The following is a 27,921-nucleotide window of genomic DNA, read 5'->3' as shown; positions in this document are numbered from 1 at the left end:
AATCACAGTGCCTACCTTCGTGGAACTCTTAGTTTAGTTGGATTTATAGCCGTTTGTGAAAGAAAATAATTGCACAAATACATAAGTACTTCAAAATGGTGTGAGAGTGCAATGAATGAGGAGTGAGTGAAAACTCTAGAGTGAGACCCAAAGGGTGAACAGGAGTTTGTCAGGAGGGAGCAAAACACATTTGAGGAACTGCAAAAGCTGGTGTGCTCGAGCAAGGTCAGTAATTTATGTGAGAGATAATTGTAGCTTAGAATAGGGTGATGACAGTGCAGATAGAAGTGAATGATATTTGAAGGTTAGAATGGATAGGACTGGATGATGGGTTGGATGAGGAGGAAGGGCAAGAATGATGGCCAGGGTACTGAAATGGTTTCCTTTACTGAGATGGGCAAGATGAGGAGCAGGTTGAGGGGGATTATTGAAAGTTTCATCTTGTGCTTATTAAATTTGAGATTGCTTATGAGACATGCCAGTGGTGCTCTCAGGCGGTTGCATTTGTGTGAGCTTTGAATCCTTTTTGCATGTTATTTCAATTTTGTCCACACCTTGGAAATGGGGCTTTTACCCCCATTTCATACATTGGGAAACTCAGGCAAAGAAAGGTAAAAGGGAGTTGCTCAGGTTGGGGACATGGGGGGCAAGTCTTCTTTCCCCCAGCAAATGAATTCCCAGAGTGGAATCTCTTCTTTAGGTTCCATTTTGTAATTTTCAGCATATGTTAACTCATAATATTTATTGTACTTTTACTGGGTGCCATTCACTGTGCCTAGTAATGGGCCTTCTTAAATAGTCATAAGCACTGCTTACTGACTGGTTGTCTACCATGTCCTTTGATTTTCCCTACTTCACTCCCTTTGCCCCAGTTCCTACTTTTTATGCTAGGTTGCCTTGATTTTCTTTTCCTGCTCATTTTTATGTTTATAGTGTTGCTTCAGGTCCGTGTGTGATGGCTTTACAGGCTTTCTAGTCTAGCTCACAGGCTTTTCTTTGTGATTCATACTGAAGTAAGCATGGTGACATCCCAGATGGAATTGCTGTTTGTTAACCTTTGAATCCTTGAAATTTGGTGATTACCAAGATATGCAACTTGTTTCTTTTTTTTTTTAATTTTTATTGGAGTATAGTTGACTTACAATGTTGTGTTAGTTTCTGCTGACAGCAAAGTGAATCAGTTATACATATACATATATCTACTCTTTTGTAGATTCTATTCCCTTGTAGATCATTATAGAGTATTGAGTAGAGTTCCCTGTGCTATACAGTAGGTTCTTATTAGTTATCTATGTTATATATAGTAGTGTGTATATGTCATTCCCAGTCTCCCAATTTATCTCTTTCCTCCCCTTTCCCCCTTGGTAACCATAAGTTTGTTTTCTATACCTGTGATTCTATTTCTGTTTTGTAAATAGGTTCATTTGTACCATTTTTTTTAGATTCCACATATAAGTGATATCATATGATATTTGTTTTTCTCTCTATGACTTACTTCACTAAGTATGGCAATCTCTAGGTCCATCGCATGTGTCTGTAAACCGCATTATTTTGTTCTTTTTTTATGGCTGAGTAATATTCCTGCAATTTCTTTCTTAGAATATTCTAAATCCAGGCAGTTGAACTGTAGCCCTAAAAGCTTACTTGCCTAGTTGCTGCAAATTCACCATCTCTGCACTTAGAGTTGGAAATCAGTGTGTTAGAGACAAAAGCTGGCATGGATCTCTAGCAGAAGTGATTTGGGAGCAATAGAACAGGGATGCTATTTCCTTTGGCAAGGAGGAGGCCATGACCATTCAGTGTTCAGGAGGAACCTCCTGTAATATAACAGTGATAAAGATTTTTTTCAAAATGTAGAATATATAACCTCTCTAGGCACAGGTTGTCCTCTGAAAAATGAAGGATTTGTTCTTGATGACCTCAGAACTTTTCCCCCAGCTCTAACATTAGGTAATAATTTTAAATATGGGGTATAGGTGACATTCCTAGTAAATAGGTGGGAATTCAGGGGAAAGGAAAGGGATGGATTGTTTCGATGTTGAAAACACCTGTAGCAGCTTGAGAACAAAGTGCTGTTAGGTACAGAATGAAATAATTGGTTGCTAATGTGGAGGCCAGTTTAGGAGTAATCAAGGTGGAGAAGGCGGCAAGGGATGGTTGTGGAAAGGTTTGCTAAGGCAAACCCATGGCTCTTCTGGAAGTCAATGGCGTTGTTAAAGAAAAGTCTGGAGCTAGGAAGTCTTAGGGTTGAGCCTTCACTCTCCTCCTTACCTTGAACAAGTCACTTCTTAAATCTTGCAGAATCTCAGTTTTCTTGTCTGTAAAATGGGGATCCCATCTATTTTGTTGGGACTATTGTTGGACTGAATAATTTGTGTGAAGTTCCTAGTACCATTTACAGCAAGCATGTGTCACCAGTGAATTTTAGTTCTCTTTTTAGTTTTTCCTAATTTGTTCTGTCCTCTTCTGCTGTTTTCTATACTCTTTCTATTGAGGATCTGTGACACTACTCACTTCATCATTCTCTAGCAGAAAGTAAGTTTGAAAAACTAAAGGAAGAACAGATCCAAAGTACAATTCTTAGGGATTTTTTCCTTCTGGTGGAAAGAGGGGACCAGTAAAATAAGTCTGTGGGATATTTTCTGCTGCTTCCATGGCTGGTGTGTTAATGATTGTTAGAAATTCAGAACTTTTCAGAGTTAGAGTTTAAAATATTGGGTATTTATAACCCTAACTATATTAGTAGAATGGATGACGTTTTCCTAGGTATCTTAGTAACTGCGTGTGTTTTCCCTGCCCCGTCCATCCATCAAAGAGTTACATATAGTATGTTGTTCAAAAAGAAAAAAAAATGTTTCTGTGCCTAGAAAAATAAAAAATAGTTTGAAAAATCTCTGGATTAGACTATCTCTAAAGTGCTTACAGGTTCATGAAGTAGAGCTCTATAAATAAAGGAATGTGTAGTCTGCCCTCAATTCTTGGCTGTACTTAAGCATAGTGAATTTAAGGAATGCAGTTCTGTAGATTCCATCTTTAAGTAAATAAAAAAATCTTACATAAGTAAAAGTCTATGAAGAAGACCTGCATGGTACAATATAAAACTCAAAGGATTGAAGATTTGTGTAAATTGACATAAGGCACAGTTGCTTAATTGTGGAGTGCAGATGTGTGTGAAAGTGACTTAAAATGGGCCAGTGTAAGGTATCATTTCCTCCCCTGTGGACACCTAGTGGTGAAATGTAACCTTTCAGTGGGAAGGGGGACTACAACTAAGGAATGACAGCAGTTTCCTGTCTAGATAACCAAACATCTTTACACTAATTTGTAGTCTTGTTAAATTAAGCAGATATGGACCATTAAATGCTTTACCTTATAATGATTTCCAACTTTATGCACATAGAGAACTTTTTTCTCATTCTTTCAACTCTAGAAAAATTTATTTTTCTTTTTTTAGAATCCTTGTTCTAGGGAGTACTCACTAGAGCTGGAGTAGGTCTTCCCATAACATGAAAGAATAATTAGAGTGAGATTGAGCCATGCCATTGGACCACCTGGGGAGGAGGTAAGTGCTTAATGTTTCCTGTGCTGCCTGTCTTGACTCAGTAGACATCCTTGTAGAATAGCTAGACAGATGCTAATCTTTTAGTTCAATTCCGTAAATATTTATCGCGTACTAGTTTTCTGTCTAGCAGAGTGCTGGGGTAAGTGCTGAACATTCTTTTTAGATGTAGTGCAGTCATTAAATTTATGGTCTTTTTTTAGGGGAAAAAAGATACAGGAATGTTAAACAAATAGATAATAGTATAAAAGGAGAAGTAGCTGTTTATAGGACTGAGGCAGAAATGAACAAATTGAGCCTGAAACACTTTGCTATATCAGTAAGAAAGGAAAGGAACGAAGACTACTGGGGGTCTTTTTTTTTTTTTTAAAGTACTTTTAATACCCTGACAGACTTTTGGTTTTTTACTGACGTATAATTGACGTATAACATCATATTAGTTTCAGCTATACAACATGATTCGATATTTGTATATATTGTGAAGTGATCACAATAAGTCTAGTTAACGTCTATCACCATATATAGTTAAATAATTTTTTTCTTGTGGTGAGAACTTTTAAGATTTACTCTCTTAGCACCTTGCAAATATGCAATACAGTATAATTAACTACAGTCACCATATTATACATTACATCCCCAAGACTGATTTATTTTATAACTGGAAGTCTATCTTTTTGACCCTCTTCACCCATTTCACTCAGCCCCCTATCACTCCCACCCCACCCCCAACCCCACCTCTGGCAACCACCTATCTGTTCTCTGTATACATGAGCTTGTTTTTTTTAAGACTCCATATATAAGTGAGATCATACGGTATTTGTCTTTCTCTGTCTGACTTATTTCACTTAGCATAATGCCCTCAAATTCCATCCATGTCATCACAAGCAGCACGAATTCATTTTTTTTAATGGCTGAATAGTATTCCATTGTATATATACACCACGTCTTCTTTATCCATTCATTCATCAATGGATACTTAGGTTGTTTCCATATCTTGGCTACTGTAAATAATGCTGCAGTGAACATGGAGGTGCATACATCTTTTCAAATTTCTGTTTTTATTTTCTTTGGATAAATACCCAGAAGTAGAATTTCTGGATCCTGTGGTAGTTCTATTTTTAATTTTTTGAGGAACCTTCATACTCTTTTCCATAGTAGCTGCACCAGTTTACATTTCCAGTCATAGTAAACAAGTGTTCCCTTTTCTCCACATCTATGCCAACACTTGTTATTTCTTGTCTTTTTGATACTAGCCATTCTACAGGTGTGGGGTGATACCTCACTGTGGTTTTGATTTACATTTCCCTGATGATTAGTGATGCTTAGCACCTCTTCATGTACCTTTTGGCCATCTGTGTCTTTGAAAAAATGTCTATTCATGTCTTCTGCCCATTTTTTGATTATTTTTTTGCTATTGGGTTGTATGAGTTCTTTATATATTTTGGGAACTAACTCCTTACCAGATATATGATTTGCAAATATTTTCTCCCATTCAGTAGGTTGCCTTTTCATTTTGTTAATGGTTTCCTTTGCTGTACAGAAGCTTTTTAGTTTGGTGTACCCCCCCTTGTTTATTTTTGGTGTTGTTTTTGATTTTGGTGTCAAATCCCAAAAATCCAAGACTGATGTCAAGGAGCTTACTGTCTATGTTATCTTATATAAGTTCTATGGTTTCAGGTCTTACGTTCGTGTCTTTAATCCATTTTGAGTTAATTTTTGTGTATGGTGTAAGATAGTGGTCCATTTTCATGCATTTGCATGTGGTTGTCCAGTTTTCCCAACACCATTTATGGAAGATACTGTCCTTTACTAATGGGGTCTTGTCAAAACTAAGCCAGGGGGCTTCCCTGGTGGCGCGGTGGTTGAGAGTCTGCCTGCCGATGCAGGGGACACGGGTCGTGCCCCGGTCCGGGAGGATCCCACGTGCTGCAGAGCGGCTGGGCCCGTGAGCCATGGCCGCTGAGCCTGCGCATCCGGAGCCTGTGCTCCGCAACGGGAGAGGCCACAGCAGTGAGAGGCCCGCGTACCGCAAAAAAAAAAAAAAAAAAAAAAAAAAAACTAAGCCAGAAGGAAAAGCCTACCAAGGCCAAAGTTAGAAGAATTTGAGCCTTAATAAGAATAATTGCAGTGAATTGAAGCACATTAAATAAGTTAAAATCCGTGCGTTCACAAAGACACCCAAGAAATCTCACTGGTCTCACCTTTGATTAATACTACAGATCTAACTCATTCTAAAAACCAGTAAATAAAGAAGCCTTTCCCATATGAACTCTACCTCAGGGTAACTAGTTACTTGTTATGAGGGGAAGTTTCTCACTAGAGAGGTATTTCATATAAAAAAATGAAGAAAAGATAGAAGTAGAATAGTATACCTTTAATGAAATTAGAGATCTAGGGGTAGGTAATGATCATCAGTGGCTGCTAACATCACAAAAGAGCCAACCAGAATTATATACCCTCTGATGAACTAATCTTGTCAAAAAGCTTAACTTGAATCAGATCAAGTGGGGATGGAAGAACATGTTAAATGACATCATAAGAATGCAATCAGTGAAATGTAGAATGTAGATTACAGGACTATAGGACAAGTGGCACAGTTTCTTCAACAAATAAATTGCAAAGCAGAGGAAAAAGAGGCAAGGAAATCTATAGTTTAAAAGAGACTTAAGGGACATATCAACCAATATAGGGTGTGGCCGTTATTGGCTCCTGACTCTTTAACAGTTGAAAAAGTTATGAGACTTCCCTGGCAGTCCAGTGGTTAAGACTATGCGCTCCCAGTGCAGGGGGCCCGGGTTCAACCCCTAGTCAGGGAACTAAGATCCTGCATGCCATGTGGCGTGGTCAAAAAAAAAAAAAAAAAAAAATAGTTTTTGAAAATATTGGGAAAATTTAAACATTCAAGTTTTTGCCATTAAGGAGTTATTAATTTTTTTCGATATGATCATGATATTGTTATATTTTTATAGAATAACCTTTTTAGAGGTACAATGTTAGAGTAAAATTATGATTTCTGGAATTTGCTTCAAAATAATCCAAAGGAAGATGGGAGAAAATATTAAAAGCTATAATAAGTTCCTGAATTGAACATTAAAAAATTGAAAAATAGAGTGTAAGAATTTGAGTGAAACAGCCAGTGTGGGCTGAATGGGGAAGGCTTCAGAGAAGAGGGTAGACCAAAGATACCTAAGATATGGAAAGGCAAGACTGGGGAGATGGCTAAAGGCAAGGGGGGTACATGGACCAAGGCGTATGGCTTGAATTTAAGTAGTTAGACTAGTAAGGTAGATTGGTTTCCCATTTAGGAAATCTGTGGTTCTTAACCTTTTGGTCACAGATTCCTTCAAGAAATCAGTAAAAGCAATGGACCGTTTCCCCAGAAAAATTAATATTTGCGGTCTTGCATTTTACAATCAGTGGTTTATAGACCCCCTGAAGTTACTCACGTGGACTCCCCACTTACCAACCATTGCCCCAAATCTCTACGCTCTGGGTTAGGGGTTCCAAGAACCGGTTTAAGAGCTTACGGTTTAGGTGGGACATTTCCTGTTTCCTGTGGCCTCACTCAGCATTGAAAGTTTTAATTATTAAAGGTTGGTTCAGCTGCAGTATTCTCTTTAGTGTGAAGATAGATTTCCATTTCCTGACTTACCGCAGCAGAAATGGGATTGATGGTGCATTGTAATTAGGTTTAACAATATGAAATTGGTGATACTCAACCGTTTTTGACCTACTAAAATGGCTGTTTCAATGGTTCTTTCTGTATTTGCTACATTACCTCCTTCACAGGTTGAATAATGTATGTTGCCTTATAGCTCCTCTATCTAGGGCTTTCACTCATTTAATTGTTCTTCTGATACCAGAGGAAGGAAAGGTGGAGACATAGCCCTAACATAGCAGCCTTAGGACTGGAGAATGGAGTCACAGTGGTATCTGAAATAGTGAAGGGTCTTTGCTTTGAAGCAGTTTATTTTCAAAGTTTGAGTTGTCTGTTTACTCCCGATCTTCTCATGTACCATCTGTAAGAACTTGCTTTTCTCTTTACTGCTCCTTCTTGCTATAGAATCCCTAGTATAAACGTTATACTTAAAATTAAGCCACCCCCAGAGATTACTTATTAAAGGTATCTTAAGAATGAAGTGTGGAGCAAAGCGCAGAATTGATATCTTATTCTTCCTGGTAATTGATGCATTGATTAAGACACAAGACTTACATAGTATCCCTACCAATAATGTGTACATGACGCTGAGCACACGGAAATCACCAGGTGAATCTGAACAAAGGCCTCTTCTGTAAAACAAATGGCCTGTACCCTTCAAAACTATCAACATCATGAAAAGACAAAAAGGCAAAGGAACTATTCTTAGGAAAAGGAGATAGAACTAAATGCCATGTGCAATCTTTGATTTGACCTTAGATGAAAAAGTTGAGACAATCAGGGAAAATTTTATATGGACTATATATATGGTGGTAGTATATCAGTGCTAAATTTCCTGATTATAATATTTGCGGGGAGAATGTTAAGAGTGCTGAAAAATTTAGGCTGAAGTGTCATGATGTTCAGAAAATATAGAGTGAACACACAAGTGTGAAAGAGTGCAAATGTGGCAAAATGCAAATTGAATCTAGGTGAATGGTGTTCTGTGTGTGTTCATTATACCGTTCTTTTAATTTTCTAAGAACAGGTTTGAAATAAAAAGTTGAGAAAAAACTCCAGTTGGATAAATTTTTTCAAGAGAGTCAGCAACAGAATTGGACTTTTACACCTATGAAGTATAAAAGAGGGTTGCGCATTTATTCTGGTCATTCGTATTCCCCCTTTGCTGGCCCAGGAATACCTCAGGCCACATTTTTAGTCCTCTAAACATTACTATTAATTTCTCCTTAAATTCTTTTCCTAATTAAGACTTATCTTTTACCAGTTAAGTTCTAATTTCTGGGTTTGGTTTGTTGCCCCTAGAACTCTTGACAGAGTATAATTTATACATAAACTTAAAAATTAAGGCCTTTCTCTCTCAAATGGAGAAACCAAACCACCCAAGAGTTTTGGACGTGGGAGAGACTGATTTGACAGATTTGAGTGCTTAAGTGCCAAGCATTGTTCTAATGTTGGAAAATAGCAGTGAACAGAAGTTTCTGGCTTCTTGAAACTTAAAATGGTGGGTCTTAGTCCGTTCAAGCTGCCATAACAAAATAACACAGGCTGGGTAGCTTACAAACAAAATTTATCTTGCAGTTTTGAAGGCTGGAAAGTCTGAGATTGGGGTGCCAGCATGGTCAGGTGAGGGCCCTCTTCCAGGTCATAAACTTAAATGTGTCCTCATATGGTGGAAGGGGATCAGGGATTTCTAGAGCCCCTTTTAGTGATCTACCACCTCCCAAAGGCCCCACCTCCTAATACCATCACTGTAGGAGTTACGATTTCAACATAGGGATTTGGGGGACCTAAAAATTCAGACCATAGCAATGGGGGGAAAGATAAGTTAGGTGGTAATAACTGCTGTGGAGAAAGAGTAGGCTAAGGATAGGAAATGACAGGGACTTGAAGAAGGCAGCATGTTTTATGACATTTCAAAACCTTATGACTAAATTAGAAAAAAAAAAACCCTTATGACTTATGAAAAAAGTGAGGGATGAGTCAGGTAGAAATCTGTGGGAGACTGTCCAAGCAAGGTCAAAGTATAGTAGGAGGGCAGGGGAAAAGAAAGGTATTGAGGGGTCAGATCACATGTGTTGTACTATTGTGTAGCAAGGGTGGAGTTTTAAGTTGGGGAAGACAACTGGAATAATCCCAGGAAGTTTTCCTTTTGGGACCTATCAAGCACTTGCACCACAAAAGGAAGACTGTATCTGAATTTATAAATTTTTGTTCAAGGCTGCTTGTGCTGATTATTAGTTTTATTAGAAGGTAACCGAACTGCTACTACATATACCACTCATGGCACAGCTTGAGACAGTATCTGTGGGTACCTGCCCAAGCAGCTCTTCTCCCCACCTCTCTGATAGAACCCGTTTTGTTCAGGGCATGCTTGGCTCCTCTCACTGATCTCAAAGATGAAATCTTGAATAATATAAACCAGTAGTTCTGAATTGGGGTACTTTGGAAATGCTTGAGAGGCTTAGTTATCACAATGATTGGTAAACACTAGACGCATTTAGTGAGCAAGGGCCAACCAGAGATGCTAATTATCTTCCCCAGCATGCCACAAAACAATCCTTCATAAAGAATTACTGCACACCCCACAAGGTTCCCACCAAGTGGTCGTGTGGCTGAAAATTTGAGCCTATTATTTCTCATATGAAACCTCAAGAAGCTTTTAAAAGGGTGTTAATAAACAATTTTCCAGAAATATAATTATCACATAAACAATCTCAATTTTTAAGAAATAAACTTAAGAAATAATTATTAAAACTAAAGTGAGTTCTAAGATGCAGTCACCTTCCTGGTTCTGAAGTTGTTAGCATGTGATATTTAGAACTACATTAGAGAAATTAGGACAAGGCAACTGAGGATGAAAAAGCAAAACTATAGAAAGAATCTGGGTTCCTGTTATTGAGCCACTGATATCACCTTAGGACTTAATACTAGACGTGTTTCATTACTGTAAGCCAATTCTGGTTGGACTTATTTAGAGCAGAAAGCAGCCTGGAAATAGGAGGCCTGATTTTCATGTTAGAGATCTAAAGACTATTTCAACATTCCAAACCTTAGATGGGGCTAGGGAGAGAAAAAAAATAAAAGCCTCCTCTGAACCAGACTTGTCTTTGGTGATAATGCTTATTATACCAGCCTTCCCAAGTTTTCAATTTGTTAGAAATTCAAATGCCAGTGTTAGAAAATCCTGTATCGAGGTCAGGGAGTTGGGAAATGTGATTCATGTCATATTTCTGAAGCTAAATCTCAGGGCCTCACCCCTCACAGACAAGAGATCAAAATGCTTTTCCTATTTATTTTTTAAAAAATCCAGAATGGATCAAAAAGAACAGTCATCAGAGATACAGATGCCACTGACACAGGCCAAAGGGTAGCTAGGAAAGTATGCCTTCAGAAAGTTTGGGAGACTTGTGTTTTAGAAGCTGGACCTCACATAAATAGCTAGCTTAGTTTTCCATTGATTCAGCTTCCCCTGCCCTACCTCCCAACATGGCACAGCTAGCTGGCTTGCCTTGCAAGGCCTCAGTTGAAGAACTCCATATACACACAGGCTGGTACAGCAGTACTTAGGTAACTAGAAGGATCTCATCCCCCTATGGTCTCGTTCCAGACCTGTCTTCAGTGTGTGAGACGGCTTCACCCCTTTGAAAATACAGCTACTTCAGCACAAAACAACGTTATATCTTTTCCCCCCATCTTACATGCAGCTGAAAAAGAATGACAGGCTAGGGACAGAATACTGTGAACTTTGTACTGTTGGGAATTATCACTTGTTAAATGATCATTAGCTAATGGTCACTAAATTTACATATTCATATAGAGTACTGCAAAAACACAGTAGAAGACTGAAGTTTTGCCCATTTCAGCTCAGGAAATCCCTTCACTCCCAAGCATCATAATATGTTGTCCTTTCGACTCCAAAGTTTACTGCTGTTACTGTTTCTCTTCCTTTTGATCTTCCTTTTGCTCCCCAGTGCCAGAACTTCCAGAGCCTTCCCGCTCAGATGCCATCTGTAAGAAAACATTTGAGAATCACTTGTTTAATGTTAAGGGTGACAGTTTGCTCTCTGATGAACTAAAAACGAAAAAGCCATATCCTGCCTGTTCCACTCTCCCAGTTTTAGTGATTTCTTCCCTTTGACCTCACCCTCCCTCCCTCCCTCCCTCCCTCCCACCCACCCAACGTAGTCAAGAAGGCAGGAAGAAGGATATTTCCAATTCCAATACTCCCAGTTCCATAAATGGCTATGTAGGAGCCATCAGTGGCAGTAATCAAGAGCAGTTACATCAAGTTAGGAGCAAAATATTCATTGAGTAAAACAGCCTTGTACCTTTTTGTATGCCATTTCGAAGAGCTTCAATGATGCTTGCTGAAGGGAAGATGCTGCCTGCCTTATGTTTTCTCCTGTTTCACTGTCTTTTCGAGCGAGGAGCTCCCTCATTTTGGAAATCTCTTCTTTTAGCTTGTGGCACTTAAAAACAAAACACCACCAGACCCTCACTTTTTCTGGTTCTTATCCCATAACACACAGCAGAATGTTTAGAAACATTTTTTAAAAACTAAATTCCTATCAAGACCCACACAGAAAAAATGATCTTCACTGACATTGGTGACAATGCCTCCCAACTTCTTGAGCTATTTTAAAAGAGGGTTTACCTCATCAGCAGGCAATTGGTCCTTGAATTCTTCCATCTTGGTTTCTGTGTCATGAATGATTCCTTCAGCCATATTAACTGCTTCAACTCGTTCCTAAGAGAAATTAAAAATGTAGTATGAATGAAGACTTCCCAATCAACTAGTTGGCTGAATGTCCTCATTAAGAAGACAACATGAAAACTGCTACACACAGTTAACAGAGTATAAACAGTTAAGAGGGAGAAATCACTGTGGTCTGAGATGTCTGTAAGAGGTTTTAGCTGGATGCTGTAACATGAAAATTTTGATATGGGAAGACTGAGAATAAATAAGAAAGGCATTTCACATAGAAGTTATGAGCAAAGTAATCACCTTCTTTCGCCGGTCTTCCTCAGCATACTTCTCTGCATTTTTAACCATATTTTCAATATCATCTTTGCTTAACCCACCGGAAGACTGGATCACAACTATAGTGAAAAGAAGGCACCTCATTATTTCCCAGGAAAACTATATGCTTCTTCCTCTACTGTATTAAGAAAAAGAATCCTCCTCTTCAAAGTAGCTGTCTTGATGTGCATTATGAAGAAGGGGAATATCCTATTGTTCTACAATAAGCAGAGGGAAACCAAGGGTCTAAAATATACAGAGAACAACTAACTGTCCTACCTACCAAAACTTCAGCAATCCAGAGGCTCAGTGCTTGCCTTTTTTGGGGGAATAAACACCATACCTGTTAATGTGACACTGATAACTGAGGAGAAAGAGGGCAAAGAGGACTCATCATCCTCCCCTGAGGCTAAGGGAAAAGATAATGCCCAATCTAGAGGGTCTAGTTCCCAACAGAGAGAAGTCCCTCACCTCACTCTTACAGTCTTAATAAATAAGAGTACTTACTCTGCTGCTCACGTCCTGTACCCTTATCTTTGGCAGAAACATGTACAATCCCATTGGCATCAATGTCAAATGTAACTTCAATCTGAGGGACTCCACGAGGGGCTGGGGGAATCCCAATCTAGAATAAATAAATACCAGAGTAAGCTCCTCTCACAAAGGGGTCCAGTGCTCTATTTCCAAAACCTATATGGTCTTCTGGGGAAGAAATTACTTGGTTTCTGGGAGGAACAAGTGAAACTTTCACTTAAATGTACAAAAACATGAGTTTGTCGGTAAGGGTGGTAATTTTATTGCTGCTTGAAATAAACAGGACTCATACTAGTGAAGGCTGGCTATAGCAAGTAACCACAGTGGCTTTATGTACCTAAGGATACACAATGCGTGAAGAGTAAACTTTTCCATCATTCATCCCAACAAGCAATAAGCGATGCTGACTAGAAGCCAGTAACAAGGGACTTCCCTGGCGGTCCAGTGGTTAAGACTCTGCACTTCCATTGCAGAGGGCACAGGTTCAATACCTGGTCAGGGAACTAAGATCCCACATGCCACAGAGCATGGCCAAAAAAAAAAGACGACGATGACAAAGTAGCAGCCAATAACAATATCAAATGTCTTTAAAAGTAGGAAAATAGTAATCAGGAATTTCTTCTAATAAGCACTGTTTATGAACATTTCCCTGGCTTTTACAAGCTTCTTTATTTAGTTCCTAAGGCACAAGAAGCAGGGCTTTCAGGTAAAAACTGAAGCCATGGTTATCCAGTTGCAGAATTCATTTGAATACTATGCTAAGATAACACAGACTACGTCTGTCAGCAGTTTATGGTAACATTAGGGGTTAGAATAGTGTAACTTCACCATAAAAAAATGAACATAACATTCATGATTCCCAATACCTACCAAAGTAAACTGTCCAAGAAGTTTGTTGTCTCCAGCCATCTCTCTTTCACCCTGACACACTTTAATCTCCACTTGAGTCTGTCCATCAGCAGCTGTAGAAAACACCTAGGGAGAAAAAGGAAACTTGCTGAGTTGGAAGCCTGATTTTTTTTTTTCCCAGCCTATTCCCCCTTACAAAGTGCAACAAACCAAAGGAAGAAATTCACCTCCCAACACTGGAAGAATCCTAATGTACACTATGTTCAGAACAAAGGCTTATGTCTTTACAGAGAACAGGAGTAGGATTAGCACAGCAAAAGGGCATACAATAGCTATTGTTTTCAGCTAAGCAAAGGCATTGTACAAAGATGCAGCATTAGCACAGAAGGCCTCAAGAGAAGGAGCTATAAAAAGCGAGATGTTGAAACATGCTCATCCAAAGAAATGGGTCAGAGAGAGGACATTTATTTTATGCTCATAGTCACAGGAAATCACCACACACTTCAGAATGATGTGTTGGCAATACGTCACTTCAAACATAGCAATAGCCATAGTTCTTTCAGAAAAACACCAAACCTGAGAAAGGAAATAATTCTTAATCTAAGACCAAGCCATTGTCCAAATAACCCTGGCTTGATATCTCAGAACCCCTATCGTTCTCCAGGAAGACAAGCAAACTCCCTTAGTCTCAGCCACGCCATTCTTTTTACTGCCTTTGAGAACAGAAGAGTATAGGAATTCAGTCTCAAATAATGAGGCTCCTTCTGGCAATTATTATCCTGAGAAGGAGAGACTACTGATGACTTCCCTAAAATTATCACCACTGGCTGACAGAAAGAGAACTTTTCTAGGAACAAAAGAGAACAAAGGACAAGATTCTTACCACCCCTCCATATTCAACTAGTATGGACTGCAAAACAAAAAGCAAAGTTTTCTAGGAAAAGCTCACAGAAGTGGCTACAATCACATCCTCACAGAACCTAGTATCTCTGTGACAAAGTAGGGTGGGGTGGCTTTTACCTGGCTCTTCTTGGTTGGAATAGTGGTGTTCCTGTTAATAAGCTTGGTGAAGACACCTCCCAGAGTCTCAATACCCAGAGACAGGGGAGTGACATCCAAGAGTAGCACATCTGTGACATCACCAGCCAACACACCTCCCTGAATGGCAGCTCCAATGGCCACAGCCTCATCAGGATTGACAGCTTTACTTGGGGCTCGGCCAAAGAGATCCTGCACAGTCTGCTGAACCTGAGCACCAAGAAAAAAGAACCTTGTCACTCACTACTCAGGGCAATTGCCTGAGAAGAGGAGAGTAGCACATGTGTCCTGAGACCCCACCAGGTCTCAGGACAGGGTGCTTCAGATCCAAGATCGTTTACTCAAATTATTCTGTAGTTGAGTTCTTGTTAATGAGTTAAGTATATTATTTGGTTACACATATACTTTACTCTTGAGTATCTCATTCATAGCCCTTTTAAATTTGGGAACAATTTGCCTAAATTTTTTAATCTGGTTTCCCAAGCAACACATCAAATTAGAAATACAAGGTACAAGGCAAGGGGACTTAATTTGTATAGTCCAAGTCCTCTTCTACATATCAACTAAAAATCAGCTTAACAGAAGCAGTAGTAATTCAATACTGGTGCAAGTATGAGGCATGTTTTCCCCTCCTGCTTATTTTACTAATGCTAGGAAAAAGTTCTATTTGAGTAACATCTGGGATAATTTGTTAACATAAAAATATCTGCCTGGTTCAAAGCCTCTCCTTTTCACTTCAGATTTATTGTATGCATCATTTTCCTAAGCACAAGTACTCCAAAGGAAAAATCATGAAAATCAAGGCCCAAGATAGTTCTGTTCAAGCTATAAAGCAAGAATTACACCATCAACAGGTTCTGTGCTCAGTTATTAATTTTCCACACACCTGTCTTTTCAGAATGATGTGTTGATAAAATGCATCATTGCACAAATCTCTGTTGAAGAGATGCCTTTAGAAACCCCAAACACTATACTGCAAAACACATGTCCAAAATTGCCCATAGAGGCTAGTTAATACCAGGATGTTAAGCTGTCTCTGACCGCAAACTTTGTTTCATTCCTAAAAATTCTATAAAACTGAAGTTCAGGATCCTCCTTGCTACTACCCCAAAGACATTCCCCCCTTTCCTAATCCTTTTTTTAAAATACCCTTTAAGAACTCTTTAGCAAGGGCACAAATTCATCCGCCTTTCAGGTCAGCGTGGTAGAAAGGCCACATATTCATGTCCCTACACAACATAAGCCATATGTTATGTCCTAATAAATCATTATGTGTTGGCCCTCTCTGCGCTCTATGTCAAGAATTCCATGGGTCCTTACCTTGGGCATCCTAGTCATGCCACCAACCAGAATCACTTCTCCTATGTCACTTTTGCTGACTTCTGCATCTTGCATGGCTTTTTGGCATGGAGCTATGGTCCTTTTGATTAGATCAGTAACAATCCCCTCAAACTGAGCCCGGGTCAGCTTCATATTCAAATGCTTGGGTCCAGAGGCATCCATTGTAAGGTATGGCAAATTGATGTCAGTCTGCAAAGGAAGCAGGGAGACCAGTAGTGAAGTCTCTTTATTACTTCAATTAAAGACTATACCCCAGGAAAGGAAGACTCTGAAAGCCACAGTGAGGGTCAGACACTTTAAATGAATGGCCACCAAAGACAGTGACTCTTTAAGATTCAACCTCTTATCTTCCCAGAAGTAAACACTATAAACCTGTTATTAACAATGGAGAAAGGAACAGAGAAGCAGGAAAAATCCCCATTCAGGTGAAGAACAGTCTGTCCTGCTATTAAAAATATATTAAGGGGCTTCCCTGGTGGCGCAGTGGTTGAGAGTCTGCCTGCCAATGCAGGGGACACGGGTTCGTGCCCCGGTCTGGGAAGATCCCACATGCTGCGGAGCGGCTGGGCCCATGAGCCATGGCCGCTGGGCCTGCGTGTCTGGAGCCTGTGCTCTACAACGGCAGAGGCCACAGCAGTGAGAGGCCCGCATACCACCAAAAAAAAAAAAATATATATATATATAAAGAATCACACTACTGTGTTCTTTTACCAAGTTTTAAAAAATTTCCTTGCATATTAATAAAAATGTGAAAGGTATGCTCTGAACCAAATAATCTGCCACTAAACCAGGGCTTTGCAAGTTTCAGGAAGATGGTTAAGAAAGCTACAACAAAAATGCTAAAGAGAAGTACAAGGACTGACTACTGCTATCACATCCCCAGAGAGTAGCTAACACTGCTACAGTCACACCATGTAACATACAGTATTTAATAAGCCCAAAATCCTGATAAGGCATGGATTAAGAATATTTAGACTAACAAAACTCATTACTAAACATGCAGAAACAGATGTCTCGGGGTGAACCCCCAGGAAAAGAGTTTGTGCATGCTGCCCCTCAAACTTCACAAAGCAAGGCCAACAGAGAATAAAGACTGAAGGGAGCAAATCCTTAACCAGCTTTCTTCAGGTAGAGTACCCTGGACAGATAAGTGCTTTACAGGGAAAATCAACACATCTTTTGTAAATGATATTGGATATAGTTTCAAGAACACCAATAACAATTTTCCCTTTCTTTGCAAAATGTCAACAAACCACATCAGTAAATAAAATTATCTATAGTAATGCAATCCAACAGAACTTTCTGTGGCAATGGGAATGTTCTCTATCTCTGCTTTTCGATCCAGCAGCCACTAGTCACATGTGGCTGAATACTTGAAATACAGCTAGTGGAACTGAGAAATGGAATTCTTAAAACTTGTATTTAATTTTAAATAGCCACATGTAGTTACTGTATTAGTGCAGTTCTATATGCTATAATGACCAGGTGAAAAACTCCAGGGTTCTCCACCCTCGAAAGCCAGTTCCACCATGAAGTTCTGTCCCTCTTCTCTCTCAATTCCAACCATGTATCTCTCACTACCACACTCTGGTCCAAGTCCTTCCTCTCTCACCACCTGGTGTGCTGCAATAGCCTCCCAACATTTTCCCACACCCACTCAGGCTGCCACAAAGAGCACTCCACCTCAGAGTGCTTTCACCAAATCTGACCATGTTACTGGCCCACCTTAAAAATTTTCAGTTGTCTGTTGTCATTATCTCAGGAAAGATACCAAATCCCCAATCTATAAAGCCTCTAGCCTTATCTTCTATGCTCCTCCTGCCAGTCTAGTCTGTACTTCAGCCACACTGACCCTTACTCAGGTCTTTACCCGAAAACCTCATACTTGCCTGACCCTTTATCTCTTCCTGATTAACTCCCCTTACAGAAGCTCTCCTAATTATGTCAAACACCTGTCAGGTTCCTTTATTATAAATCTAACTTTGCCTTTTTAAAAAAACAAAATACATGCATACATTTAGAATACCACTTACTATTTACTACACATTGTCCTAAGCAGGTTATATGTATTAATTTACTAATCCTCTCAACTCTAAGGGGGAATGGAACACTAATTATCCTCATTTTATAGAAAACAGAAATGTTAGGTAATTCATTCAAAGTCACACAGCTAGTAAGTAATGAAATAAGGACTTCATCTCCACCAGTCTGCTTGCAGAGTAACTCTTTTTTTTTAAAATTTATTTATTTTTTTGGCTGCGTTGGGTCTTCTCTGGGTGCAGTGAGCGGGGTCTACTCTTCATTGCGGTGTGTGGGCTTCTCATTGCGGTGGCTTCTCTTGTGGAGCACAGGCTCTAGGTGCATGGGCTTCAGTAGCTGTAGCACACGGGCTCTAGAGCGCAGACTCAGTAGTTGTGGCGCACGGGCTTAGTTGCTTTGCGGCATGTGGGATCTTCCTGGACCGGGGCTCGAACTCGCGTCCCCTGCATTGGCAGGCAGATTCTTAACCACTGTGCCACCAGGGAAGCCCCAGAGTAACTCTTAACCTCTACATTACTTCTGACGTTTACTAATATAATGTTCTCAGGCTTCCCTGGTGGCGCAGTGGTTGAGAGTCCACCTGCCGAAGCACGGGACACGGGTTCGTGCCCCGGTCCGGGAAGATCCCACATGCCGTGGAGCAGCTGGGCCCGTGAGCCATGGCCGCTGGGCCTGCGCATCCGGAGCCTGTGCTCCGCAACGGGAGAGGCCACAACAGTGAGAGGCCTGCGTACTGCAAAAAAAAAAAGTGTTCTCATTAGTGTCCACCTCCCCAAACCACATTATAAACTCAAGGGTAATAAATGCTTCTATAAATTTAACCTACAGACTTACAATCACACATGCACAAACATTAATGTACAAGGGTGGTCAATACACCTTGCTATAATAGCAAAATGGTGGAAAACAATCCAAATACCTATTAATAGGATAGAGCCACAGTAAAACTAACCAACGTCCCGTTTCATACAGTGACAACCCCTGGGAAGAATTAGAAGCTATCCTCTGGTACTGCCACATATTTCAGCCCCAACCATCGTGCTGCAAATTCTGACAGCAGGACAAGGGAATACCATCAACTTCATGGATGACCCTGTACAGCTTTGTCACTCCTTATAGCTGCTATTAAAAAGAAAAAAAAAAAAATCCAGATGTGACTGAAGGTCACCCACTTTACCAACACAATGACAGATGCTATAAATACCTCTTCCCTTCCCAGAGTGCTAAAGTTGCTCCAGTTCTGAAAGATGAAGCCTCCCTTTGCCTTAACCACTAAGAACAGAATAACAGTATGTTAGATCCGTGTCAGGGATATAGCAAGACGGCAGGAGATCTAATTCCAGGTTCTCAGGTGGCAGCAGGAAAGCAAATCATAACCTCTGATTTGGGTGCTTCAGCTCACCCATAAAAAACATAATGCTCCTTTGCTAATGGAAAGGCTTTTTATCACCAACCAGAAAGCTGTTAAAAGAAATCTGACTGACATTATGCCAATTAGAATATGCTATTCGAGTAAACTCAGGCTGAAAAGATCCATCAAGACTGGTGGAATTTGTCCACGTCTCACCTGTACAGATGAAGAGAGTTCACACTTGGCCTTCTCAGCGGCTTCCCGAACCCTTTGAAGCGCCATGTTGTCTTTGGTCAAATCAACCCCTGTCTACAAAGTGAAGACACACAATATATTAATGTTAAGAAAACAAATGCTACTTAAATTGCAGTGGTAAGGTGTAACAAAACAAAATAGAGCCATACCGTCATAAACAAGCAGAAATTAGTTATTGCCTTTAAAAATCTATAGGAAAAAAGAAGACCTACTTTGAAAAAGAAATATGTGTCTGGAGTTAGAGGATGAACTGTTCTCAGTTCTTTCCAGCTGTAGAATTCTAGCTCAAAAAAGGAGTTCCCATAATTCCTTTTCCAAAGTTTGCTTTACACCACTTCCCTTTTATATAAGATCTACTTTAATACCTGTTTTTGCTAACCAAATGAAATCTAAAAAGGATTTTCACTTTTACAAAAAAGGCAAAGGACAAATAATGTTCAGCGTTTGCTTTGCAGCGAGCCATTACAGAGGCAGTGTGCACCCCAAGCTCCTTCCCCAGTAACTACATTTATTTGAGCACCAAACCACCACCATAGCTTTGAACTGTCTGTGAGCATACAACCATTTATGTTGTGCATCCGTTAGCAAAATGTGTAGCTTCACGACATTTCAGCTTATCAAAAATTTCGCAGGCTCAATTTTCAGATAGTGAGGGAAACCTACACAGTCATCCCTTGGTATCTGTGAGGAATTGGTTCCAGCAACCCCTGTCAAATGCGGATACCCCAAATCCAAAGATATTCAAAGTCCCTTATATAAAATGCCATAGTACTATTGTACACCAGGTGCTATAGCCTTTTTTTTTTTTTTGCGGTACGTGGGCCTCTCACTGTTGTGGCCTCTCACAGGCTCCAGACACGCAGGCTCAGTGGCCACGGCTCAAGTGCCCAGCCACTCCGTGGCATGTGGGATCCTCCCGGACCGGGGCACGAACCCATGTCCCCCGCATCGGCAGGCAGACTCTCAACCACTGTGCCACCAGGGAAGCCTGCTGTAGCCTTTTGTTGTTTGTTTCCAATTTGAAGCTACGATAACCAGAATAGTTCAGAGCACCCATGGAACTAAAATGCAGTTTCAGTGGCCTATTCAACACTCTCTTAAGGGAAAAAAAAATCGTAAAACAAAGCAAATAGCAGTCAGAACAAAGAAATTCTCAGTATTCCAATGTGTACGTATTAACCACACTGGTAACTAACCTCTCTTTTGAACTCCTTCACAATGTGACGCAGCAAGGCCTGGTCAAAGTCTTCACCACCTAAAAAAGTGTCTCCATTGGTGGATTTCACCTCAAATACTCCTTTCTGGATTTCCAGTATGGAAATATCAAAAGTTCCACCACCTAAATCATATACGGCAATGCTAGAAAGGAAAAAGGCCGTCAGGAACAAAACTCATCACAGCGTATGGATTTCAGTAACCAAACCAACATAAATTTGGCTATTTCCCCCCCAGGTATAATTATGAAAGTTGATGACTGCGTAAGTGATGTATGTCTTAACAGGTGACCCTAATAGCAACATGTAAAACATACATACAGTTAAAATGAAATGTTAAAAAGCAAAAACCACTCTTTTGGATGAATACTTGCCAACAGGCATACCAAGGGGAAAAAATGACCACAGCCAGTACTTTAAAAAGAAAAAGTAATCAAGGGACAATCTTGAAATGAATGAAAAACACAGACCATAAAAGCCTTGGGGAAAGGTCAAGGCAGTACATTTCCAGTCTAAGTATAAGGCTCAATCACCATGAAATCAAGATGATGATTTAGGGTAAGTTTCAAGGTTCCATGCACTTAAGTCTCACAAATCTAGGTGGAATTCACTGCACAAACTTACATTTTGTCTTCTGATTTGTCTAGACCATAGGCCAGAGCAGCCGCTGTGGGTTCATTAATTACCCGAAGCACATTTAGGCCAGATATCTGGCCAGCATCCTTAGTGGCCTATAAAAAAAGAAAAAAGCATTTTCCACCGTGTCCCAGGTACCATTAATATCCTGAATAAAAATGCTAATTGGGGGGCTTCCCTGGTGGCAGCAGTGGTTAAGAATCCTGTTGCCAATGCAGGGGACAAGGGTTCGAGCCCTGGTCCAGGAAGATTCCACATGCCGCAGAGCAACTAAGCCCGTGCGCCACAACAAGAGAAGCCACCGCAATGAGAAGCCCACATACCGCAATGAAGCGTAGCCCCCGGTCGCTGCAACTAGAGGAAGCCCATGTGCAGCAACCAAGACCCAATGCAGCCAAAAATAAATAAATAAAAACAAATTATTAAAAATGATAATTAAACTCACCTGTCTCTGAGAGTCATTGAAATACGCTGGGACGGTGATCACAGCATTTTTTGCTGTATGCCCCAAGTAATTTTCTGGAAAAGCAATCAATGAAAATCATTCATGAGACCCTATCAGATGAAACAGGCTACAATTACTAATGTAGCCTAACAACCTGTGTCACTCTCTTGAGGTCACAAACAGCACCCAATAGTTTTTAGCATATGACCTAACATGAAGAGACCTTGTAGGAAAACACTCCAATTTAAAAAACCCAAGATCTCACCTTTAACATGTTAGTGAAGGCTCACCAGCTACAATGACCTAGTTTTAGATTTAAAAGAGCCACTAGTTTCTTAAATGGGAAGTTTTATCTAACAGATACAAAAGCTTAATGTGTAGTCTTTTGATTTCCCTTCTGGAAAAAAGAAACAAGCAAGCCACCATTAGGAAAACTTGGAAGAGAAATTCAATTTGTAGGGAAAGAGTAATAAAGTTTTGCCATTCCTAGGTATTCTGTATAAAAGCCACTGCAGACTCATCCGAAGGACACTGAAGTATGGAAGCCAGTGATCTCAGAGGAATCATGCTGTTCTCTAAATTTTCCCAGATATGAACTAAGCTATCTCACCTGCAGTCTCTTTCATCTTCATCAACACAAATGCTCCAATCTGACTTGGGGAATAGAGTTTTCCATGAGCTTCAACCCAGGCATCGCCATTAGACGCACGGACAATTTTAAAAGGAACATTTTTACTGAAAGACACAAAAATTATACTTAAGAAACATGCCAGCCCAACCTACCATGAGGTTACCATACACCATGAAAGCCCATCTTCCACCCCAAGAGATCCATGGCCAACAAATGAGAACTTCAGGAATTTGTTTAATGAAAACCTTTAGAAAGCACCCATTAACATGTAAAAACATCCTGATGAATTGAAACATGAACATTCTTCTCACCAAAAATGTATGCAGCTGCTTTGCAAAGCGGTAACATATAGGTATATATGACCTAGCAATTCCATTACTAGATGTCTACCCAAGAGAAATGAAAATACATGTCCACACAAAAACCTATACACAGGGCTTCCCTGGTGGCGCAGTGGTTGAGAGTCCGCCTGCCAATGCAGGGGACACGGGTTCATGCCCCGGTCTGGGAAGATCCCAAATGCTGCGGGGCGGCTGGGCCCGTGAGCTATGGCCGCTGAGCCTGCGCGTCTGGAGCCTGTGCTCCGTAACGGGAGAGGCCACAACAGTGAGAGGCCCGCGTACTGCAAAAAAACAAAAAAACCCCCCTATACACAAAGCATTATTCATATTAGCCAAAAAGTGGAAAGAACCCAAATGCCCATTAACAAACAGATAAACAAAATGCAGTATGTATGCATACAATGGGATATTATTTGGCCATAAAAAGGAATGAAATACCGATACACGCCATAACAAGGATGAACCTTGAAAACATTTGATCAGTATCAAGATGGCGCCTATGCCATTATCTACCTTATGTGTTTAACGCCAATTTATGTGGTCCAGGAATGACTAGCCAGATGTTCATGTATCATGTCACACATAGCAAAGACCTAATCTGTGAAGGCAGAATTGAATTTTTTGAAGGATACCCTTTTGGCAGGAGCAGGGCCTGTCCCAAGAGATCCTGCTGGTAAGATTCATCTATTTAGCCTTTGCATATAAATACATTTTTGCTATTACTCACATGTCTTTTTGAACTTCTGGGTCATCATATCGCCGGCCAATGAGACGCTTGGTAGCATAGAACGTGTTGTTTGGGTTGGTGACAGCCTGTCGCTTGGCCGGCATGCCAACAAGTCGCTCACCATCTGCTGTAAAGGCTACAACTGAAGGGGTGGTTCTGGCACCTTCAACATTCTCTAGCACCTAAAACTCCCAAGATAGGACAGAGAATGAGGTTCCAGTCACCACTACTGTCTTTGTACCAATCATTTAAGACACAAAACAAATATTAAAGAACAGTACTAATGGGCATACTTTTCTGCTCTGTGAATGCTGATATAGTAAGCAACTACTATTGCAGATTCAAACAACCTACAACTAAGAACATCCAAGAAACAGGAATAAATATAAATCACATCTTTCATACTCAGTGTTTGGACAACGTAATCTTTCCTTCCATACGGAGAGTTAAATCTACTTCTGATTTTTTGGTGATGCCTACAAGTTTCAGGCATTAAAAAAAACTGACAACAAGGCATTCAAAAATCCAGGTGCTCCAAATATTCTTGAAGAGAACCAGGTGGGAATAAAGATTTCACAAACAAAGGAGCAACAGCCTCTACTTCCTCCAGAAGGAAGTAAAAAACATGCCTTACTTAGGATGCAGCCTATGCATTATCTGGAGCTCCACTTGCTTCTAGACTGTTCCTGCACCTTTAGCCTTTGTTTAACTGACTTACAAAAAAGCAGAACGTTAATTACAGAAGTAATCAACAGCACAAGTCATCCCAATGGGTCCTAATGGTAACTCAGTAGTCTTACATCTATACTAGGACACACTTAAATCCTGGGAAGTCAAATCCATTCATTTATTACCAGCATACAATTAAGCACAAAGATTCACCTCACAAGAGTCTTAAGAATTTAAAAGCAGCTTTGAAAATGTCCCTTATCTAAGCCAAAGGACGCAGAATTCTGAATTGTGTACTGGTTACCACTACATGATCCAGAGCTTCCAATCATGCTCACCTTTGCTTGTTTACCTTCCATAACTGCCACACAGGAGTTGGTAGTACCCAAATCAATACCAACAACTGCTCCCTTGATTGCTTCTGATCTGTAAGACATTTAAAACAATGCTATGATTAATTATCTTAACAGTGATCTCCAAAATGGTTGTAGAAAAACATAAGAAAACAACATTTGTTACTGTGGCAAAATGCATACTCTATAAATAAACTTAGCTGTGTCTTTTTTTCTGAGTGAAGTAATTAATCACAAATTTAGAGACCATTGCTCTGGGGCTTAACATTTGTTATCTTAACGCTAAAGGAAATGAAATTATACTTACGCATAGTCCCGCCTTGAAACAATTCTAAAAGCTTCATGACTAAAGCCATTCCAGCCATCCTTAAAAACAAACAAAAAAAGGATCAGCCATGAACTACACATGAAAACTTGCGCTTGTTTTAATTATTCTTCTGAAGAATACATCAAAGGTTGAGACTTTCATTCTGTTCACTGAGTGGTTACCATGTATAAAATATACTGAAATAAAATATTTCATATCTAAGAGACATTATGGTACTGAAACAAACAAGCCTAATAAAGTACAAATTTTCCCAATGAAATCAGAGAAATAAATTGATATAAAATTATCTTGAATTACATTACCAAAGGGTCTCTCAACCTTGGCACTATTGATTTTGAACAAAATCTTTGTTGGGAGCTGGGCCGTTCTATGCTCTGCAGAATGTTTAGCATCAACTTGGGCCTTTACAACTAGAACCTAGTAGCATGGCTACCCAGGTTGTGACAACCAAAATTATTTCCAGACTGTGCCAAATATCCCGTGGAGAAGCAAAAATACATTAAAATACTACTCAATTTCATCATCAGGAACAGTGTCTACCTAAGACCCACATATGTTACGTGTTGCAGGTACAGATTTAACTTAATCAGAGACATTTCCCCTGACCTTGACAAGCTGCTGCTTTAAGGGAACTAGAATTGGTAATTTTGTGAAGTCAGTTTACGAGGGAAAAAAAAAAAAAATGTCAGGAGTGGCTTCCCATCAGTGTCAAAGACCTTTATTACAATCTCATCTCAGGCTACTTCCAAGTCTTCTTTTACCCAACCTGAGTGCAAAGAAATACAATTCCTGTTTCCTCAAAAGGTATGTTTTTAGTCTTACACGATAATGAACAACCATTCCATGGCCTTTTCCTGATTTGCTCATTTTTTCTGAAATAACGGAGAACAAAATTCTGGGGAGCTAACTAGTCAAATGTTCGTAAGCAAGAAAATCAGAGCTTGATTTTTAATTTACTGCTCAGATGCTCTTCCTTCCTTCGTTGTATCATAGCAACGGGGTCCTCGCACACTCTGCATTTCACAGCGAACAATCGTCCTTCTACTCAAGACCTCAAGACCAAAACTGTAATCGTCTCAAAAGGACTAATCAAGACCACTGCCCGCTACTCGATGAGATAAAACTCTAGGCTCCCAAGGAGTGTGACTCAGCAGGGCCTGAAACAGGAACGCAAAACCCTGAATGAGGCCTTGAACCGGCAGCACTGAATACTGAACGTCCATTATTTTCCGTCTCTCCCCGAGGATTCTGACTCCGAAGGCCGCGGCCTGCCGCACTGAATCCCAAGGCCGTGAGCCCCTCGGGGAAGGCCCAGCAGTCCCTTACCTGGTGGCGGGCGGCTGGGGGGCCCCGGGAGGCTGCGGCGCCGACAAGACGAGCTACTGCGGCTCGGCTGGCGCTTATCATGGCTGCTAAATGGTGGAAATACGAGACAGCAAACACGCGCTCCGGCCACCGAGAATTGCGCGGCGCGGTGATGCTAGCGCTTCTGGAAACCTCCAACTACGTGAGGTGGGGGGCGGGGTTTGATCGCTGCGGCCTGGAAGCCCGCTCTTCCGCTGAGGCGCCGCCCGCGCCGCCTGATAAGAAAATACCTGAACGCTGCTTCCGGAGTCAGGGCCTATGGCTAATACGCTTCGGGGCATGATGGCATGTTAAAGCGTGTCCTCCCGTGCCAGCTGCGGCAGGTCTGGGCTCCGTGACAGACCAGGAGGCTAAAAGCGGCATAAGGCAGAACCGTGGACAACCCCGGTCCTCGGAGGCAGAAAAGACTCAAGGTCACACGGGATAAATTGCGAACAGTCTCCTTGCGTCAGTTGCCTGAGAGGAGGGGCTTGTTGCGCCTGCGCAACTGGGATCCTACTGAGGGCCTGGAGCGCATGTGCGCAGGGAGTGGCGGAGACCGGGGAGGAGCCTAACTAGAGCTGTCATAGGACGCCCCAGCTCACGTGAGTTTGGTCCCAGCGTTGCCCTGGAAGAGCCCCGGGCGGATACACGCTCTACGCGAGTTGACGTTTCCTCCTCGAGGAGGGCGCCATTTTGTACTGCGCCTTTGTTCAGGGTGCACCTGGGGTTCAAAATCTTGGTAGTTCAGCCTCGTCATTTCTTCGTCTTCTGACCGCTTGTTGCTATTGCAGTAACTTGAAATAAACCTACATATGCAGACTTTCGACAAATTCTTTCAGAGTTTTACCACAGAGACCTTGGGTTTTGAACTACTAAAGCAGCCCTTCATTCAGACAGAGCATTGGGTTGCCTTAGGCTAATTATCTTGCAGACCATCCCGAGAAAAAATACCTGAGCTCAGGATCTTACCTGCCCAGGTTTGCTCTGAAGCAGAGCAGGACCCTGTGGGCCCACTTGGGCACAAAAGCCTTTCTGTGTTCCCCATTTATTGTTTGTAGGAAATAGGCTTCATTCAGCCTCTTTGACTGTCCCTTAGTTCCAAAAGCCAGATTCAAGCAGTTGCTAATCTGGGAAGGGAAACAAGGGAGGCGCAGTCAGGAAGCAATAGTGCAGCCCTGGCTCAGGGTCCTGGTTTGCAGTCAAGGACTATACATAATAATATCTGTGAGTTCTGTGGAAACTATCCCCTTCCCAAATGGAGGATGGTAACTTCAGGCTGAGGGCAAGATTCCTGGAGTGCTGCCCTGTTACCTCACCACCAACCGGTCAGAAGAAAGTCACACGCCCTGCACCGCTCACCCCCAAATTTTGCATATAAAATCTTCCCCCCAAACCATCAGGGAGTTAGGGGATTTTTTTAGAGCATAAGCCACCCATTCTCCCTGTTTGGCCCTGCAATAAACCTTTCTCTGCTCGAAACTCTGATGTTTTGGTTTGTTTGGCCTCACTGTAAGTCAGGCACATGAACTTGTGTTCAGTAACAGCTCCTCAGGCCCATCTCAAAACCTTGTTGCTTGGGACAGAT

The 27,921-nt window shown here is 40.9% G+C and overlaps 1 protein-coding gene across 1 annotated transcript; it reads right to left on the bottom strand.

The window, feature by feature from the left end:
• Positions 1-5,482: 5,482 nt before the first annotated feature.
• On the bottom strand, positions 5,483-26,500 carry HSPA9 (heat shock protein family A (Hsp70) member 9). The gene is made up of 17 exons (XM_082834961.1): positions 26,316-26,500; positions 24,969-25,027; positions 24,647-24,734; positions 23,640-23,821; positions 22,551-22,675; positions 21,941-22,014; positions 21,484-21,590; positions 20,842-21,004; positions 19,607-19,699; positions 15,979-16,188; positions 14,641-14,868; positions 13,642-13,746; positions 12,745-12,862; positions 12,223-12,317; positions 11,872-11,964; positions 11,546-11,686; positions 5,483-11,225 (listed from the first exon to the last, which is right to left on the bottom strand). The coding sequence occupies exons 1-17, from the start codon at positions 26,394-26,396 to the stop codon at positions 11,148-11,150; spliced, it is 2,040 nt and encodes a 679-aa protein (XP_082691087.1). The 5' UTR covers positions 26,397-26,500; the 3' UTR covers positions 5,483-11,147.
• Positions 26,501-27,921: the final 1,421 nt, after the last annotated feature.

This window comes from Leucopleurus acutus, assembly GCF_964270905.1.
Source record: "Leucopleurus acutus genome assembly, chromosome: 3".
Classification (NCBI taxonomy): Eukaryota; Metazoa; Chordata; class Mammalia; order Artiodactyla; family Delphinidae; genus Leucopleurus; species Leucopleurus acutus.
Note: the sequence above shows the minus strand (reverse complement) of the source record. Positions and strands in the feature narration are given on the sequence as shown.

Bases quoted from the DNA above. Each gene is read 5' to 3' on its own strand.
- HSPA9 (XM_082834961.1), bottom strand. From the start codon at position 26,396: ATGATAAGCGCCAGCCGAGCCGCAGTAGCTCGTCTTGTCGGCGCCGCA. The intron at 23,822-24,646 runs GTGAGCATGATT...TGGGAGTTTTAG, and splicing joins TGGAAGGTAAACAAGCAAAG to GTGCTAGAGAATGTTGAAGG. The intron at 16,189-19,606 runs GTGAGACGTGGA...CTTCCTTTGCAG, and splicing joins AACTCTCTTCATCTGTACAG to ACTGACATCAATTTGCCATA.